The sequence below is a fragment of the Podarcis tiliguerta genome (genome assembly GCF_965153285.1).
Source record: "Podarcis tiliguerta genome assembly, chromosome: 12".
NCBI classification, from domain to species: Eukaryota; Metazoa; Chordata; class Lepidosauria; order Squamata; family Lacertidae; genus Podarcis; species Podarcis tiliguerta.
The window spans coordinates 33,638,202-33,655,525 of NC_139545.1; the positions used below are offsets into that span (position 1 = coordinate 33,638,202).

The window sequence follows — 17,324 nt, forward strand, 5'->3', positions numbered from 1 at the left end:
ATGCTGTGGCACTGTGCATGATAACAGAACAGCAACACGGTGGTCTGGAGAAGAAGAAAAACCACAGCCTGGTCTGCTTCTGTCTGCTTAACAGAGACGGGATATATAAAGAAAGAATCAACAGAAGCTTCTCACAGCATAGAGACGAAAGGTTTATCAGGACTGCAGATGAAATAAGCCACCCGGGTGGGGGTGGGGGGCTCCTCCGCGTGTGCCCTTTTGGCTACTAAGCATGGCTCCGTCTCCTTTTCTCCACAGGTGCAGCACCCCGACCTCTTATCATGGGGTTGAGATTATTATGGGAGATAGTTTGGGAAAACCCCCGCCTCACCCTACCTCAGGGCGCCTCAGCGTCCGCCTCCTCCAACCGCTGCGCCGCCGCCTCGGTCACCCTGTGGCGGCGCGCTTGCCGATTGGCCTCCGCGCCGCGTTCGTCAGATGGGCAGAGATCGGCCCAGCTCCCGCCGGCGGAGGATAGGCCACGCCCCTCCGCCCGGCTTCTCTCGGCGTCCGAGTCCCCGTCGGTCCTGGTTCTGTGTGCCTCAGAGCCGGGAGGATGATGGCGGCGCCGAGCTTGCTGGAAGCGGGCTACTCCCTGCTGGAGAAGGCGGCTGCTGGCAGCCCGCTCTCCCTCTTGCTGGCCGCCTCCGCTTTCGCCCTCGGCTTGGGATATTTGCTGCAGCTCGGCTCCCGGCAGAAGAAGATGCCCAGCGCCGGCCAGGTGGGTCGCGGCGGGGGCGGCATTGGGTGGGCAGAACTTGGACCCGTGCGGATAGTTTGGGGTCGCAGCAAACCTGGGCAGCGGGAGGGGAAACGGCGGGTCCTTGTAGCCGGTGCATCCAAGCCCAGGCAGCAGCCGCCTTGGAATGGGCAGCCAAAGGAGGAACAAGGGCACTCTGTGCTTGTGCAGAAATCCCCCTTCCTCAAACGCCTTTGTTTTGTTTCCAGAGAAGAAATCTGGAGTAAAGAAATCAGAGTAAAGAGCCCGGATGCTCGGCATTTCTTTAATTTCTATAGATGCGTGTAGGTGAAAAGGTGGAGATTCATAGGGGCGGTGCTGTTCCCTGATTCCCATCCAAAGCGGAGCATTGAATATCTGTCATCCTTTTTTTTAGAGCCAGCCTTGCTGGTTAGCTCAGTTGGTTAGATCCCGGTGCTGAAAACAGTTTAGTGAGAGCTGCTTTTTGCTAAACTATATAACAAAAGGCTTTCTTCTTCTTCTCCTTCTTCAGAATTACCCACCTTACATTTCGTCGAACGTCCCCTTTTTGGGACATGCGATTACATTTGGGAAGAATCCTATCGAATTCTTGGAAAACGCCTATGAAAAAGTGAGTCTATAATCATTTTCCGGTATAAGTGTTAGGGCTCCAAAGTAACACAGCTATTCAGAATCCTTGAGCTTAAATATTTAGCTGAATGAAATTCCAAGACTGAAGCCTCAGAGGCTAGTGATGCATCCCATGCAAATATGAGAACCTTGATGCTACTTTTAAAAAATGAAAAGCTGTTTTAGAAGAAGATTTTAGAATGCAAAAGTGCGGTTTGAGTGCTTTCTCTGTATCAACTCCTAAATCCTCCTCCAAGTGGCTTCTTCACCTCATCTTGTGTGGGGTTTCTGTGGATGTTCGAGATCTGAGTTCTTCTCATGATTGGTTATGCATTTGAGTATATTAGCCTATTGAGACTAATATTTGGTGCAGAGTGATAATAATGGTGTGCCCAAAATCTTAACTAAAATAACAGTAAGTTAAATCAATATTCACATTAGTAGTGAGTGAACAGGGATGTGGTTAACAACAACACTCTTTTCAAAACCAAAGCTACCATAGGGTAATATCCAACTAAGTCATGCTTGGGGTGTTGATATAAGGAATCTAAGTACAGTGGTGCCCCGCAAGACGAATGCCTCACAAGACGGAAAACCCGCTAGACGAAACGGTTTTCCGTTTTGGAGGTGCTTCGCAGGACAAATTTGCTATGGGCTTGCTTCGCAAGATGAAAATGTCTTGCGATTCCTGGGGGGGGGGGGGTCCGCTCCCCACCCCCTTTTTCTAAGGCACTAAGCTGCTAATAGCCTTTTAGCAGCTAATCCACTAATCCCTTAAGCCTTTAATAGTCGCTAATAGCCGCTAAACCGCTAATAGCACTAATCCGCTAATGGGCTTGCTTCGCAAGACGAAAAAACCGCTAGACGAAGAGACTCACGGAACAGATTCTTTTCGTCTTGCGAGGCACCACTGTACTGGTTTCATTGGGTTTACTCTATGAATAACCTTGGATGTTAAATGAAATGAACAGATGCAAATAATCTACGTGTGGTTAGTATAACTTTTTCTATGGGAAGAAGAGTGGGGTAGAATTATAATTGGGTGGGCTGGTGAATCCCTGGCCATTGTCTACTTTGTCTGGCCATTGCCCATCTGTCTACTTGAACAAGTTTAAATGTTATGTGCCATTCAAGTCTAAGTATGTTTGCTTGGAAGTATTTGTTGTTGCTTAGCCGTTTAGTCGTGTCCGACTCTTCATGACACGATGGACCAGAGCACGCCAGGCACTCCTTTCTTCCACTGCCTCCCACAGTTTGGTCAAACTCATGCTGATAGCTTCGAGAAGTATTTACATACGTACATACATATATATATTCTGCCTACCAAGAAGCTCAAAGCATTGTGTAATCCTACTCTGATTTTATCCTCCCAACTACCTTGTGAAACAGTTACTGTATATTGTGCCTAAGGTTGCAGCCTAGACACAGTAGATGTCTAGGTAGATGCATTTTTGTTTTCGTTTTTGCTTCTTGTATACAGCTATTTATGTTTTTTAAAGCAGTTACTATACATTTTATGGATTTCAGTGAAAATTCTCACTATCTTTGCTGTATGATAATAAAGTCACATTCGTGTACGCTTCTGTTCCCTGCCCCTTCATTTCCTACCTTCTCGATTTGTTTCCACAGTACGGTCCTGTATTTAGCTTCACAATGGTGGGGAAGACGTTTACATATCTCCTGGGTAGTGATGCTGCTGCTCTGCTGTTCAACAGTAAAAATGAAGACTTAAATGCAGAAGATGTGTATTCACGGCTAACCACACCTGTCTTTGGCAAGGGAGTAGCTTATGATGTACCCAACCCAGTATGTATTATTTCCATTTCAGTTTATTTACAGTGGTACCTCTGGTTGCGAACAGGATCCGTTCCGGAGGCCCGTTCGCAACATGAAAAGAACACAACCTGCAGCGGTGCATCTTCGCACACACAGGTTGCGATTTGCTGCTTCTGTGCATGCACGTGACACCATTTTGCGCGTTTGTGCATGCGCAAGCGGCGAAACCCGGAAGTAACCCTTTCCTGTACTTTCGGGTCGCCACGGGATGTAACCTGAAAGAATGTAACATGAAGTGCACGTAACATGAGGTATGACAGTACTTTCATGATACATATAGAACACAACAAGTTGTTGCAATAACAAAACAACAGAGTTAGCTTCAATTACTCATAAGTATTGCTGCCATATTCAGTCTAATACAATTAGCCAAACTAATGACAGAAGATGAAATAGTAGATAGTACAATTTTATAGCTGAATACCCACTCCAGAACTGCTGATACACTCTATCAGGGTGCATTGTATTAATTTATAGTTTAACCCAAGCATAGGCAAACTCGACCCTCCAGATGTTTTGGGACTACAACTCCCATCATCCCTAGCTAACAGGACCAGTGGTCAGGGATGATGGGAATTGTAGCCCCCAAAATATATGGCGGGCTGAGTTTGCCTATGCCTGGTTTAACTTATGGTTCACTTCAGAAAGAAGTTATTAGCCTGAAGACATTTTATATAAAAAAAGGTTTGGATCAAGACGGTTTTTTTGTGCACATGTAAATGCTTCACAGTTTGTCTTATTATGTCCTAAAAAATTGCCATCTTTGCAATTAGTTCTATAATGTATTATAGCCACAAGCCAGCCAAAGTGAAACTGATTCTGATGTGGGAAGAAAGTGGAACATGTGTGCCTTACTTTTTCCTACTAAAATTAGTGGCAAACAAGTCCTTACCTTTTTGCTAGTTCATGCCTAAAACATACAAGTTGAATATTTTGTAAATACAGCATTCTTTGCTTTTTAAAGGTATTTCTGGAACAGAAGAAGATGCTTAAAACCGGGCTGAACATAAGCCAGTTTAAAAGCCATATACCAATAATTGAAAAAGAAACTATGGAATATTTTAAAACTTGGGGGGAAAGTGGAGAAAAAAGTAAGTATATAGTTTGAAATGTTGTGCTTCTATTTGAACCGGGTCATTCTGGAACAAGCGTTGGTGTATCAAGTTGCAATCAATTATTTGTAACTTCTTAGGTATATAGGGACGCGGGTGGCGCTGTGGGTAAAAGCCTCAGCGCCTAGGGCTTGCCGATCGAAAGGTCGGCGGTTCGAATCCCCGCAGCGGGGTGCGCTCCCGTTGTTCAGTCCCAGCGCCTGCCAACCTAGCAGTTCAAAAGCACTCCCGGGTGCAAGTAGATAAATAGGGACCGCTTACTAGCCGGAAGGTAAACGGTGTTTCCGTGTGCGGCTCTGGTTCGCCAGAGCAGCGATGTCACGCTGGCCACGTGACCCGGAAGTGTTTCCGGACAGCGCTGGCCCCCGGCCTCTTGAGTGAGATGGGCGCACAACCCTAGAGTCTGGCAAGACTGGCCCGTACGGGCAGGGGTACCTTTACCTTTTTAGGTATATAGAATCCTATATCAACAACTTCAGGGCAAATAAAATACCCAGTTGCTATCTTATGGGCAACAAATAATGAAATAAAAATGGCAGGAAAAATAACACTATGTGCTCAGTTCCAGACCTATTTTTGCATAAGGCTTTGGTGCTGGTATTGAAAAGGAGTTTGGAAGGTTTGCCTCCTGCTTTTCCCTATGCACATTGTTTGAGTAAAAATTGTGGTGAATGGCTACTCATTGGCTCCATCGTGATGGATAACTATTTTTGTTTTTCCCCTCCTTGTTATAATGACCTGAGATGATTGTTTGAAGGGTAGACTTTCATTTTTTTAAAAAAAAGATTTTATTGAAATTTGAAAAAGAATACAAAGATTAATATCAAATATCTTTTTATCAAGGCCAAAAACCGATCTAAATAAAACACAAAGAAGAAAGAAAGAAAAAAGGGAGTACTTTCACAACCTATTCTAGGGTTAATGTGAGCCTTGTGTGATGTTTTCATCCAATTTGAGCTATTCCATCCCTATGTAGGACTGAAAATAAACATGCAACCAGTTCTGTTCAAACAACCTGATGGCACATTTCATTAAAGCATGTGGTCAGGAATGGATTTACCGGTAGCTCATGGGTCTGAAGTTTCTAGGTTGTAGGCTCTCAAGTTAGATGGGATTTTATAACCCTGTGGGATGGATAACTCTAAATCTGGTTTCAGCACATTTCGTCTGGCCCATTCCTTACAATATATTTTTAAAATCTTCAGTAAATTCTGTCACACAACCTCTCCCACAGACAAAGGTAAGATACCCACAAGGTAACAGGGTTACAAGGTACTTTTAGGGCTGCCTTTTACTTTATTTTATCTTCCATGTAAAAAAGCATTTGCAGCATCTAGAAACAGTAGCTTCTGCAACACATGGCGAAAATTGACTGTGTTCATTTATTTTTGAGGTTCATTTTGATGGTAAACGTGAAGTCCTCCTCTGATTTACTGAATTCCCATTAATGTACTTTTCCCCTCTATGCACAGACTTGTTTACAGCACTTTCAGAACTAATAATTTTGACAGCAAGTCACTGTTTACATGGGAAGGAGATAAGAAGCATTCTTGACGAGAAGGTAGCACAGCTCTATGCCGATTTGGATGGGGGATTTTCTCATGCAGCTTGGCTTTTGCCAGGCTGGCTGCCTTTGCCGAGCTTCAGGTACTGAGAAACTTGATGAGCAGAGAATTTAGTTAATCAAATATGCATTCTATACATTTTATCCTGCCCTCCATAAGTAGTTATGGGCTTTCTATGCAGTTCTCTTTCCTTTGTTACACCATCACAGCAACCCTGTCAATTAAATTGGTCTTAGTTGTACTTCAGAGTGGAGCAGGGATTAACATTAATTAGTATTTAGCTTAAATATTAATTTGGTTTCACAGCATTTATTTTTGAATCCATAGCCACAACATTCTACCTATGAGTCAGTCCTGCCTAAGGACCTCTTTGCTCTTTATGTGGTGTGGGAGCTGCTTCAGTGCAGCCCCTTGCCAGCCCATGGAGGACCGCCAAATTCCACTGTTTTCTATGCCAGTATTGCCCTGGTTTTCAAAAGGGGAAATACCAGCATGAGAAGGGAGCAATCTCCCTTTAAACCAAAACAAAGCCTCCATTACTGTTGGTGCTAGACTATGAAGTACAGATTAGAATGTGGATTGTTCTCAGCATGCCAGTGTTTGTCAGATACAGTGGTACCTCGGGTTACATACGCTTCAGGTTACATACGCTTCAGGTTACAGACTTCGCTAACCCAGAAATAGTGCTTCAGGTTAAGAACTTTGCTTCAGGATAAGAACAGAAATCGTGCTCTGGCCACGCAGCGGCAGCAGGAGGCCTCATTAGCTAAAGTGGTGCTTCAGGTTAAGAACAATTTCAGGTTAAGAACGGACCTCCGGAACGAATTATGTACGTAACCCGAGGTACCACGCGTATTGAAAGAAAGTCCCACCTTTCAGGTAGGAGTATCACATTAGCCCAGGGGTCAGCAAACTTTTTCAGCAGGGGGCCGGCCCACCGTCCCTCAGACCTTGTGGGGGGCCAGACTATATTTGGGGGGGGAAATAAACAAATTCCTAGGCCCCACTAATAACTCAGAGATGCATTTTAAATAAAAGCACACATTCTACTCATGTAAAAAGATGCTGATTCCTGGACCGTCCACAGGCCGGATTTAGAAGGCGATTGGGCCGGATCCGGCCCCTGGGCCTTAGTTTGCCTACCCATGAATTAGCCTCTCAGTAAGTACAATTGTATAGAATTGTAGGGTCAATCTAGTCTTTTAAGTTTGTGTAAATTGATATAGCCTTTTAAGGAGCAATGCAGGCAACATGCATGCGTGTTGAAATTGGAAGCTGATATGTAGAATTCAAACCCTGTAGATTAAATTTTTTTCCCCTTGTAAACACGCTGTTACTTACATGGATTGCTTTAATTTCAGGCGCAGAGATAGAGCCCACAATAAGATAAAGTCCATTTTTTACGAAATAATTCAGAAACGACGCAAGTCTTTGGCAAGAGAGGACGATATGCTTCAAACACTGCTGGATGTTACCTACAAGTACGTGAAGTAGCAAAAATGTTGCTGTTAGTTCCAGGAAGGTCTTTTCAGCTCTGAGTTTCCAACAACTTTTTCTTCAGGAAGATAAAATAGCAGCAGAGCAACTAGTAGCCTGACTTATGCGAAGCAGAGCAGGCTTTTTTGCAGTGCCAACCCTGCCCCTCACTGCAAATGCAGTGGAAGGGCACAGTATGAATATTTCTAATAAATTGTCCTAGCGATCCTGAAACGATTCTATGTATTTTGCTTGAATTAATTTGAATTTGTTTTAGCAGAAATAGAAAACAGCAGCCACCTAGAGGATTGTGTCCATGAAATCTGTTTTTTGACTTCCTTTTGAAGTGGCACATATGACCTGTGTTGTCTGTTTTTAAAATCTAGAGATGGCCGTTACCTATCAGATGATGAAATTGCTGGGATGCTTATTGGGCTGCTGTTGGCCGGTCAGCACACATCTTCGACTACAAGCACTTGGCTTGGCTTCTTTTTGGCTAGAGATAAATCAATCCAGGAGCGATGTTATGGGGAGCAAAAAGCAGTGTGTGGAGAAGACTTGCCTTCATTAAGCTATGACCAGGTTTGTAGGTTCTGTAATTCCTTTTAAGCATTTCTGTGTGAATGCATGCAAGTTCCTTAAATGTTTAGGTGGAATTAGTTGAGAGAACAGGTTTTCAGAAGGCTTTTTAGTTCTTGGTTTTTAATTATGAGTGAAGTTAAATCCCCTAAATTGGGGGGGGGGGCAAATTGGTGGGCTTTCCTATTTGGCGAAGCCATGTCCACCTTCCCTGCATGTAATATATGATGCCAGGTGTGGGGCAGGTAAAGGTGAGTCATGGCTGAAAGGGAGCTTGCAGGCAAGACTGATTGGCAATGTCTGCAAAGCCATTTACAAAAGTGCTATTTTTCCACAGTGCTTTGAATGGAGTTTCCGAACATCTGACAATCAGCTGCTTCTCAGATCTTCAGGAACCTCCTTGAAAGCCTTGTGTAAAGTAGCAGGCAGAAGAGCTCACTTGCCATCGGTCAGAATAAGGATGAGTGAAGATAATTATCTGGCCCGCTGGGCTAGAGAGGTTCCTACCCTTGCCCTAGCTCAGTCAGTAAAAGCATGTCACTCTTAATCTTAGGGTCATGGGTTCAAGTTCTACTTCGGGCAAGAAGATTCCTGCATTGCAGGGGATTGGCTGGGATGACTCTTAAGTCATCCTTCCAACAATTCTATGATTCTAGGTGTAATGAGAGTTAGTTTGGACCAGATTTAAGATTGAGCAGTATTATGGATGCTAATGTAAAATTACACGCAAACACGTAGTTTCTTTTTCTCCAATTACATAGAGGAAAATGTGTTTTAAATTGCTTTAGTTCTGCTGGAAGATAATGATCTGCTGTTTAGCTTCATGCTAAATTATGTTTCTTTCACTAAAGGACGTTATCCTTATAGATATGCACAAAACCGACAAGGTTTGTTTTTACTCATTTGTAGCTCAAAGATATGACTTTCCTGGAACTTTGCTTGAAAGAAACATTAAGACTTCGACCTCCTATAATGACTATGATGAGGATGGCTAAAACTCCCCAAGTAAGAATCTTTGTTTGTTTCAGTGATATGTTAAAGCAGAAATAATACCTTGATGAGTTGGTAAGTGGAATGTGTGGTGGGGCAGAGCCACCTTCCTGGCATTGATGCTTCTCTGGGCAGCAGAGAAGAGGAGCCAGCGATACTCCTGCTGGTGAACTGTGACTCTGACCTCACCCCTTCTAACTAGGTAGCAGTGATGTCAAGGTGCCACTACTGACCAGAAAGGTACGCTCCAAAAGCAATATGAAGTTGCAAACATTACTTTTATTGACAAATAACAGTACAAAAGGTGGAATAGTTCTAACCTCTTGATTAGAACTAAATGATGCCATCAGATTAGAACTAACCTCTTGATGAGAACTAAATGATGCCATCAGATTAGAACTAAATGATGCCTTCTGAATGATGCCATCAGTTAAAGTAACGGGGCAGACACAGTTATGTATGAGGTTGTTGTAGTACCTAAAACTTAATACATGGGCAAAGTAGTCCTTGGAGGCGGGGTTGAAGAAGAAGGGAGTTTATGGCAGATGAGTTAATGCTTACTTCCAAAGCCCTGCTGTGTTTACACTGGCCAGGGTGGAAGGTGGGGGTGGGAATAATCTCCCTCCCAAAGAGAACAGACTACATCAACTTGAGGGTGGGAGTAGGGTTGTGGCTGGTTTGAAGGCTTCTAAGGAAAAGAGGAACCAAGAGTTTCCACAACATGCCCCCTTTCCATTCGATACCATCCTTGGAGCACTAACAGCAGAGGAGTGGTGATGGTGGAGCTTTTAACTCCCACAAGGAGGACTCTAGTGCTGGACCTCCCTTTCTGACTGCAGAGAAGAAACCTTGTGCTGTCCTGTAGCCTCTATGCTGCTCTTCCAGGAGTTCAGGACTGCTGCTTGCCTTAAATTATTTCCAGCAGTTGGCTGATTACTGATGTGCTAAGCAATATCTTAAGGACATTTCAGCATCTACCCTGGTATAAAATATCGGCTCGTTATTTAGGCCCCAACATACGTGTTGGTTTTTGTTTTTGGCTAAGTAATAAAAAATACTAGGTATATAAAAAGAGAATTCTCTGGATGCCAAGATTCAGGTTCGGGACAAGTACTCTTTGGTGAGAGAACCCCAGCAGAGATTTAAGATCACAAAACAGGCAGCAAAGTGCTGTTGGATCTTTAAAATATTCCATTCTAAGTTGCTTCCAAAGTTCCCCACTTCCCTTAACACAGAAAAAGACTAGACATTTGGTAAATAAAAAATGGTTTACTAATAAACTCTTCAATAGACAGATTCATCTGCTTTTCCATACAGTAGTCAGAATAGGGGGTAGTAAAACTTAGGTTCTCAAGTAGTGTTTCTAAATTATTTGGTATAGACACACCAAGGCGGCTGGTTTAAGCCATGTGGTCTGAGCTTGGAGCATCTAGCTTAGACTTCCTTATTGGTAGAGTTCACATGCTGGAATGGAAAGAACAAAGGCTTGATCCCTTCCTCCCAAGGTAAGAGGGGGAGTGACCTAGCTAAGCCAAGCAGGACAGCTTAAGCTATGGTCTTAACCCCTTCATGCATTAATTAGACTTAAGCATATTGGTTATAGGAGGCTGGATGTCCCACAACTTGAGCAAACATAGAGAAATGCCTTAGCTGGGATAGTGATAATACATTTCTGTTGATGATATGAGTGGTACATGAATAGTATTAGTGAATCAACTATCCAAACTTTTGATGGGTTGGATTTGAATGTACACTTGATAAAAGTGTTTTCTTGCTTTTAGACAGTTGCTGGGTATACAATTCCACCTGGTCATCAAGTCTGTGTATCTCCCACTGTCAATCAGAGACTTAAGGATTGTTGGACAGAAAATGTAGATTTCAAACCAGAGCGTTATCTCCAAGATAACCCCGCAGCTAAAGAGAAGTTTGCGTATGTGCCGTTTGGTGCTGGTAAGTTGGTTGTATTAGATGTTCTCCAAATAAGGGATACAATCATGGCCACCTTCAGTCATTTAAAAACAAACAAGCAAAAGACTTTAATTTAAAAAAAATAATTTGCGGCATGGACTGGACACCTCTGTCGGTCCTCATGTTTTGAAAAGTGGAGTATCAGTGTCTCTAGCTAATCTCTTGAAAATGCAGGCACTTGGCTAATAAACAGTAACTGAGGATCCAACAGGTTAAAGGCCTATCCCACAGCAACCTGTTTTTGTTCCCATGAAGCAGACCTTGTTACACCAGCATTGGTGGGTTTTGTTTGCAGGCATCCAGTTTTGAGGCATCCTGTGGCCCTTCACCCCCCCCCCCCGGGAGTTTAGGATTGCTCCCTTATACAGATCTAATTTCTTGGTGGTACAAGAATGTTTGCAAACGTAAAATAAAGACACTTTTAATTTTCTTTTAGGTCGTCATCGTTGTATTGGAGAGAACTTTGCTTATATTCAAATTAAGACAATTTGGTCAACGCTTCTGCGTTTGTATGAATTTGATTTGGTGGACGGTTATTTCCCTACCATAAATTATACAACTATGATCCATACACCCACTAATCCTATCATTAGATACAAAAGGAGATCAAACAGCACAACATAGCTTCTTGCAGCTGAACTGCAGGGACATTTCTGTACAATGTGAAGACAGTTCTGTACTTATGTGAAGACAGTTAAAAGAAGTGGCTGTTCATAGCCTATAGTATTGTGAAGAAATGTGAAAAGTTTGTGCTATTGGGAGTACTATGTGGGGGGTGGGGATGTTTGCTTTTTATGTTTCTATCATTTCTTACCCTGTACTTCTGATTCTGTAATGTGAATGTGTTCTAATATATGTGCCTTTTAAAAGAAAACTATTAATCTTTGGTAGGTTTAGAAATACAAACCACAGTTTTTTTAAATGTAAATGGATTAATGAGAATGTATTTTGGTTTCTTTAAAATGTTGGGATAAAAAAATAGGATCCTGCTTCATTGACTCCAGTAGTTTCACTTAAACTTGTGAAAAAACCTGGTCTATTGGAATGCTGATTAAGCCAAAGATGACTAATCATGAGAGCTGTAGATCATAGGTGTTACTGTTTTCCAGAGGTAACTTTCTGCCTGTGGCAGAGTTCCACTTACAAAGCACTGGATACAACCCTTTGTTTTTAAATTGGGCAATGCCAAAATGACAACTTTAATGTAATTTACAGTTAGGCAATCGGGTTGAGATTAATACTTTGGATTAATACTTTAGATCTTTATCATATGTTACTAGCGCAGAACATTTTTCCTTACACGGTGTCTTATCTATAAAATGTTGGTGTGCAAGCAGTTTTGGAAGAAGGCTCTCATGGGTGTAGTGCCCTCAGTATGGACTGGGAGTAGAATAGAGGAACAACCAGGTGACTTCTTCACACCTGAGATTCAGACATTCTTCCCCTTCCCCATTTCTCACAACTGCACTAGCCACTCCCCATATTCTATTTGTGCGTGATCGTGCACACACAAGCTGGGCGGGCAGCTGATGCGTAGGGAAGACGCTTCCCCTACGACTCACGAGGAGACCACTGGGGCAGGTCTCCTGAGCAAGGACGACTCTCCAGGGTGTTTTCCATTTTGCACATTTTCATGTATGCATGTGGGGCCCGGAACATAACCCCTGTGTAAATGGGGAACCTTCTGTAACAATAAAAATGTTGTAGCGCCTTAAAAACAGTCTTATTGTAGCTAGCCAGAAGACTGATATTTTTTCCAGCAGACCTAAAGTTTCAAAATAAATTTTGAACACAAGTCACACATTTAAAAGGATGAAATCATCTTTATTTCAGTACTTTGACAAAATACCCATAAAATTCAAAACTTCTACCTTTACAAAAATAGGTCTCTACGGGTGATATTTTTTTCTCTGCAGTGCCAGTAGCAAATAGGATAAAATCATGAAAAGTCCTTCACTTATAGCCTCATCAGAAACTGTTGTGCACACTTGGGAGCTACACACTCGGCAATCTCAAGACATAAACATTTCAACCTCTCAAACCGCCTGATAAATACACTTTAAATAATTTAATTGTTTAAATTAGCATTCCACAAATATACATGAAATTTAATGATCGGTTTCAAATGTCCACAAAAAGTGCCTATATACATAAGTTCCAGTCTTGGTGAAGATGCCAGCATGGTGAACTGCATACAATCATTGAGCTGTGTTCATGTTGGTCCCACAATATACAGATACGAAAAGCACAGCAGCAGCAGCAGAGTTGCAAAAGGCATTTCATCTGATATCACTACCAGCGGTGAAAAAGGTCACAAGGATTATCTTCTGATACCAGAATGCAGTTGAGTGTATGAAGCAGGTGCTGTGGGCCAAAATGAAACACATTAGTGGGTGGTGGTGGTGCGGCTTTGACAATAACAGACTTCCTGGAAATTAGCACAATGATCGATGTGAACAGCAGTTGTTTACAGAAATACAAACTGGAGTGCAATAATTTCAAAAGAGCAACATTTACCTGTCTGTACACTGCCAAGCCGCCTCTGCAGAGCTTCCAGGCGGTTGATATAATCTGTTAAAGCCCTGTCAGGATCATAATTCTGCAGCTGAGAACATGCGAGGGAGACTGGGCTTAAATCGGTGTGGATGCCCTGGTACCTTAGAATGGAGAGAGAAGCAACAAAAGAGGTCAGCTGGTGTTGTAAAGTGCCTTCAGGTTGTAGAATGCGACAAATACTGCAAAATAAGCAAAACTCTGTTCATGATTACTGAATCATACGAAGATATGATACAGAAGACATGTTACAGAAACTACGCCAAACAAGTGCAACGGGTATGTCAATATACAATCCTCGGGTATTTATGCTGATCCTTCTGTAAAAGCCGTAATAACTTCCCTGCTGGCTGTGAAGCACCAGGCACTCTGACGATGCTATGTAAAATAACAAGAGTACAAGAGGGCAGCTCCCTCCCCAAGGAGCTTCCAATCTAAATTCTGACACGGAGTATTGGGTTGATCAGATCAAAGGTCCAACTAGCCAGTCATCCTGTTTCCAACTGTAGCCAATTACAAGCCACTGGGAAGTCCATAAGCAGGACGCAAATGTCAATTCTGCCTTCCCGCATCTGGTACTGAAAATGTGCACAGACTTTTATGGGGTGTGTAGATTCCATTTATGAATTTGTCTGGTCCCTTTTAAAAGCTATGGAAGTCACTGGCCCTTGCCACAGTATGTGGTAGGTAAATCCATTCATTGATTATGTGGTGCAAGAGAGCGTATGTTCAATTGCTCCGATTCTACTACCAATACATTTTGTTGGTTGAAACTCCCCACCCAGTTCTAGTGTTTGAGAAAGGGACATGCATTTTTGGCATTTTCTCTCCTTGTAAGCCAGTATTCATCCTTATATCCTTATATATGCATGACAGCCTGAGGAATGGCTTCCTTGGTCAAGTCAGGATCCAGCATTCCGTTTCCAGCAAAGTTCACAAAACATGGCATAAAGATGACAGCCTCTCTTAGCTTGCTTTGTACCCAGTACCTCTGAAAATAGAAGCTACATGCTAATTTGCTTCAGCAGCCCATCACAGACATGCAAGTAAAGAACAAACACTGATATTTACCTATGCTGATAGCTTAGAGGAGATCTAAGTGATTCCAGCTCTGATCTAGATCTGTAAGATGAATGCCTATGTTCTCCAAAGAGCTCCAGACCACCAGGGAAGGAATCCGGTCGCAGGTCATTACCTATGTAAACAAACAAATTAACTTTCTGCTAAAGAGAAGCAGCAAATTAAAAACTCCCATTTCTGCACACCAGCAGCATTTAATGAACTTGTTTCTTGTAGCTTATGGGTGAAAATAATTGAAACGGGTGGCCTTGTTTACAAATCATGCTATCACCGTTCCAGCCTATGCTGCAGCCATGAGGGCTTAGAAGTATCACCTTAAACCTGCAAAGCTTTGTTTAATTTACAACCCAGAAGCTGAGCCTTTCCAAAGAGGTCAAAGTATAATTTCTGGGCTTTGCTTGCTGGTCCTGAGCATTCAAATATTGTGTTCAAAACTCTCTTCTCAAATCAACACTATAGACACTCTTCACAAAATACAGAAATTTGAATGCCAGGATAGCATCACAAGTGTCCAATAATTCTTCGTATCATGCTACATGATGGCATTTTATTGCCTATTTAAAGCCACAATGTCTGGTTTTGCAATTTAGAAGAAAAGCATAGGCCAGTTAAATATCTAGTAGTGCAGAAGGGAAACCTCTAATGGTCACAGAATAGTAGACGAAAGCAAATGCTATAGGCACTTGTTTAAGTTTGCTTAAGCACTAAGCTCTGACTACAATGGAATCAAAGTACAGTGGTGCCTCGCAAGACGAAAAGAATCCGTTCCGTGAGTCTCTTCGTCTAGCGGTTTTTTCGTCTTGCGAAGCAAGCCCATTAGCGGATTAGCGCTATTAGCGGTTTAGCGGCTATTAGCGGCTATTAAAGGCTTAAGGGATTAGCGGATTAGCTGCTAAAAGGCTATTAGCAGCTTAGTGCCTTAGAAAAAGGGGGTGGGGAGCGGAAAAAACCCCCAGGAATCGCAAGACATTTTCGTCTTGCAAAGCAAGCCCATAGCAAATTCGTCCTGCAAAGCACCTCCAAAACGGAAAACCCTTTCGTCTAGCGGGTTTTCCGTCTTGCGAGGCATTCGTCTTGCGGGGCACCACTGTATGCGGCACTTTGTGGAGATGACTGTCAGAGTATTGAGGGCTCTGATACCTCATCAGCTTCCCCACCCACTGTGTGGATGTGTGACTTTGTATTCTAGGTAGGAGCGCCTTCATGACCTTCAGATTTTTGTTTTAGAGTGATGACTTTCAGCCTTTCTATGCTAAGGGTCCATTTTAAACCCCAATCTACAGCACAGAATTTTAAAAATGTGCTACTTTGCATCTCTATTTATTTTCTCTCTCTCCAAAAGATGGTCATGGTAACACTGGTGTGGTCACTTTAAGATCACCTGAGAACCACCAACAAATGATTTCAAGAAAGCTATCCTTATATATGCATGACAGACATACACACCCTCTTCTCTGAATTGGTTTTTGAGGGACATTTCCCCCCAATCATTGGGAAAAAATTATCTCATTGCTAACCTTAAAAATGAGACACTGGTCTCTAGGACTGCCAGGCCTTAAAAGGGAATCTGTCAAAAAAATTTTACCTGTGTTCTGGCTAAAACCATCTCTGTTGATGCCTGTTAAACTATAACCAGTTACTCGGTGCCATCGACGAACTAGAAACTTCATTCTGCAATTTGAAAATGAACAAAGAAAGACTTGTCTAAACATTTCTGATGCAAACAACAAGATTAGAATTCTCCATAGATACACGAAACAGTCTTACATTGCCAATCTCTAAATCAGCTAATGTAACTTGCTGGGCAGAGCAAACCAATGGCAGTGGGAAAGAAGTGCCAAATCTGGAGGGCTGTCAATCTCATGCCACCCAGGGTCAAAGGGAGGGGGCTGTGCTTTCACTTATCAGGAGAGCTGAGGATTCAAAGCCGCCTCTTGGCCTGTCTCCCTGATCAGCTTTGGAGAAGAGACAGCCACAAAGGTTCCTGCAGCCACAATGAAGAGGCCTCCAGGAATTGAGTTCCTTCTCTGCTTTCAGAGAAAGATCATAGGTCCCTCGGGATGAACTTCCAGGGACCACAGCACGGCACCCCAACACTGCTTTTGTAATACATTTTTAAAATAACGTAGGCTTGTTTTTTGTGAATATAAACATAGATAAACTAAATAATAAGTTGAACAATTAGTGACATTCAGGAGAAAAAAATGAATCATGTTTCCTTAGGTACTGCAAGTAGAACACATGCCATAGAATATCTTGATTTGTTTTCTGTCCAACGTAACACAGGGGCTCAGATTTAAATTGAGTGGACGCCTACTTTCATCATTTTATTTCTTTACACATGCAGGTCATGTGCTCGGTTCACTTTATACAAAACAAATGTCCTGTATCATACCTTGAAATTGCGATTAATACTCTAACTGCTGAGCGGAACCGAGTGAAACTCTTTGAACGGCGGGTGATCACCTCTAGGTCTGTGTAGGAAGGCTGCCCACCCATTCTGGCAAGGAGGGATAAGGTGGCATCTTCACACTCCTGAAACCCACCCAATAAGAGCAGCAAATATTTCTTCTGGTATATGAGAGCCTTCCGAAAGCTCTCTGCTCTCAGATATCTGCCATAAATTCTCTAGAAAGGAAAGGAAATAAAATAATGTATATAATGTAATAACACTCTCTGTCATGTCTGATGTCCGAATGGAGGTCATTCTTTCCACCTATCCTAGGCCAGGAAAGGGGAATTTTGTTGAACTACAACTCTCACCAGCTCCAGCCAGCATGGCCATTGGTCGGAGATGATAGGAGTTGCGGTGAGGGGGGCTGAGAGACTTCAGAG

General features: G+C 42.7%; 2 protein-coding genes across 40 annotated transcripts in view; one reads left to right on the top strand and one right to left on the bottom strand.

The window, feature by feature from the left end:
- The first annotated feature begins 445 nt into the window (after positions 1-445).
- CYP51A1 (cytochrome P450 family 51 subfamily A member 1) lies at positions 446-12,666 on the top strand. The gene is made up of 10 exons (XM_083405624.1): positions 446-721; positions 1,233-1,331; positions 2,960-3,136; positions 4,131-4,257; positions 5,751-5,925; positions 7,205-7,324; positions 7,706-7,901; positions 8,808-8,903; positions 10,670-10,838; positions 11,293-12,666. Exons 1-10 carry the CDS (start codon positions 557-559, stop codon positions 11,478-11,480), a joined length of 1,512 nt encoding a protein of 503 aa, XP_083261750.1. The 5' UTR covers positions 446-556; the 3' UTR covers positions 11,481-12,666.
- Positions 12,660-17,324, bottom strand: part of AKAP9 (A-kinase anchoring protein 9) — a 103,769-nt gene continuing 99,104 nt past the window's right edge. For all 39 annotated transcript variants that reach the window (XM_083405594.1, XM_083405585.1, XM_083405592.1 and 36 more), the window contains 5 exons: positions 16,885-17,117; positions 16,075-16,160; positions 14,481-14,604; positions 13,374-13,513; positions 12,660-13,220 (listed from right to left, as the gene is read on the bottom strand). In XM_083405594.1, the coding sequence (XP_083261720.1) occupies positions 13,177-13,220; positions 13,374-13,513; positions 14,481-14,604; positions 16,075-16,160; positions 16,885-17,117 (627 nt within the window). In that variant the 3' untranslated portion in view covers positions 12,660-13,176. The remainder of the gene's footprint in view (positions 13,221-13,373; positions 13,514-14,480; positions 14,605-16,074; positions 16,161-16,884; positions 17,118-17,324) is intronic.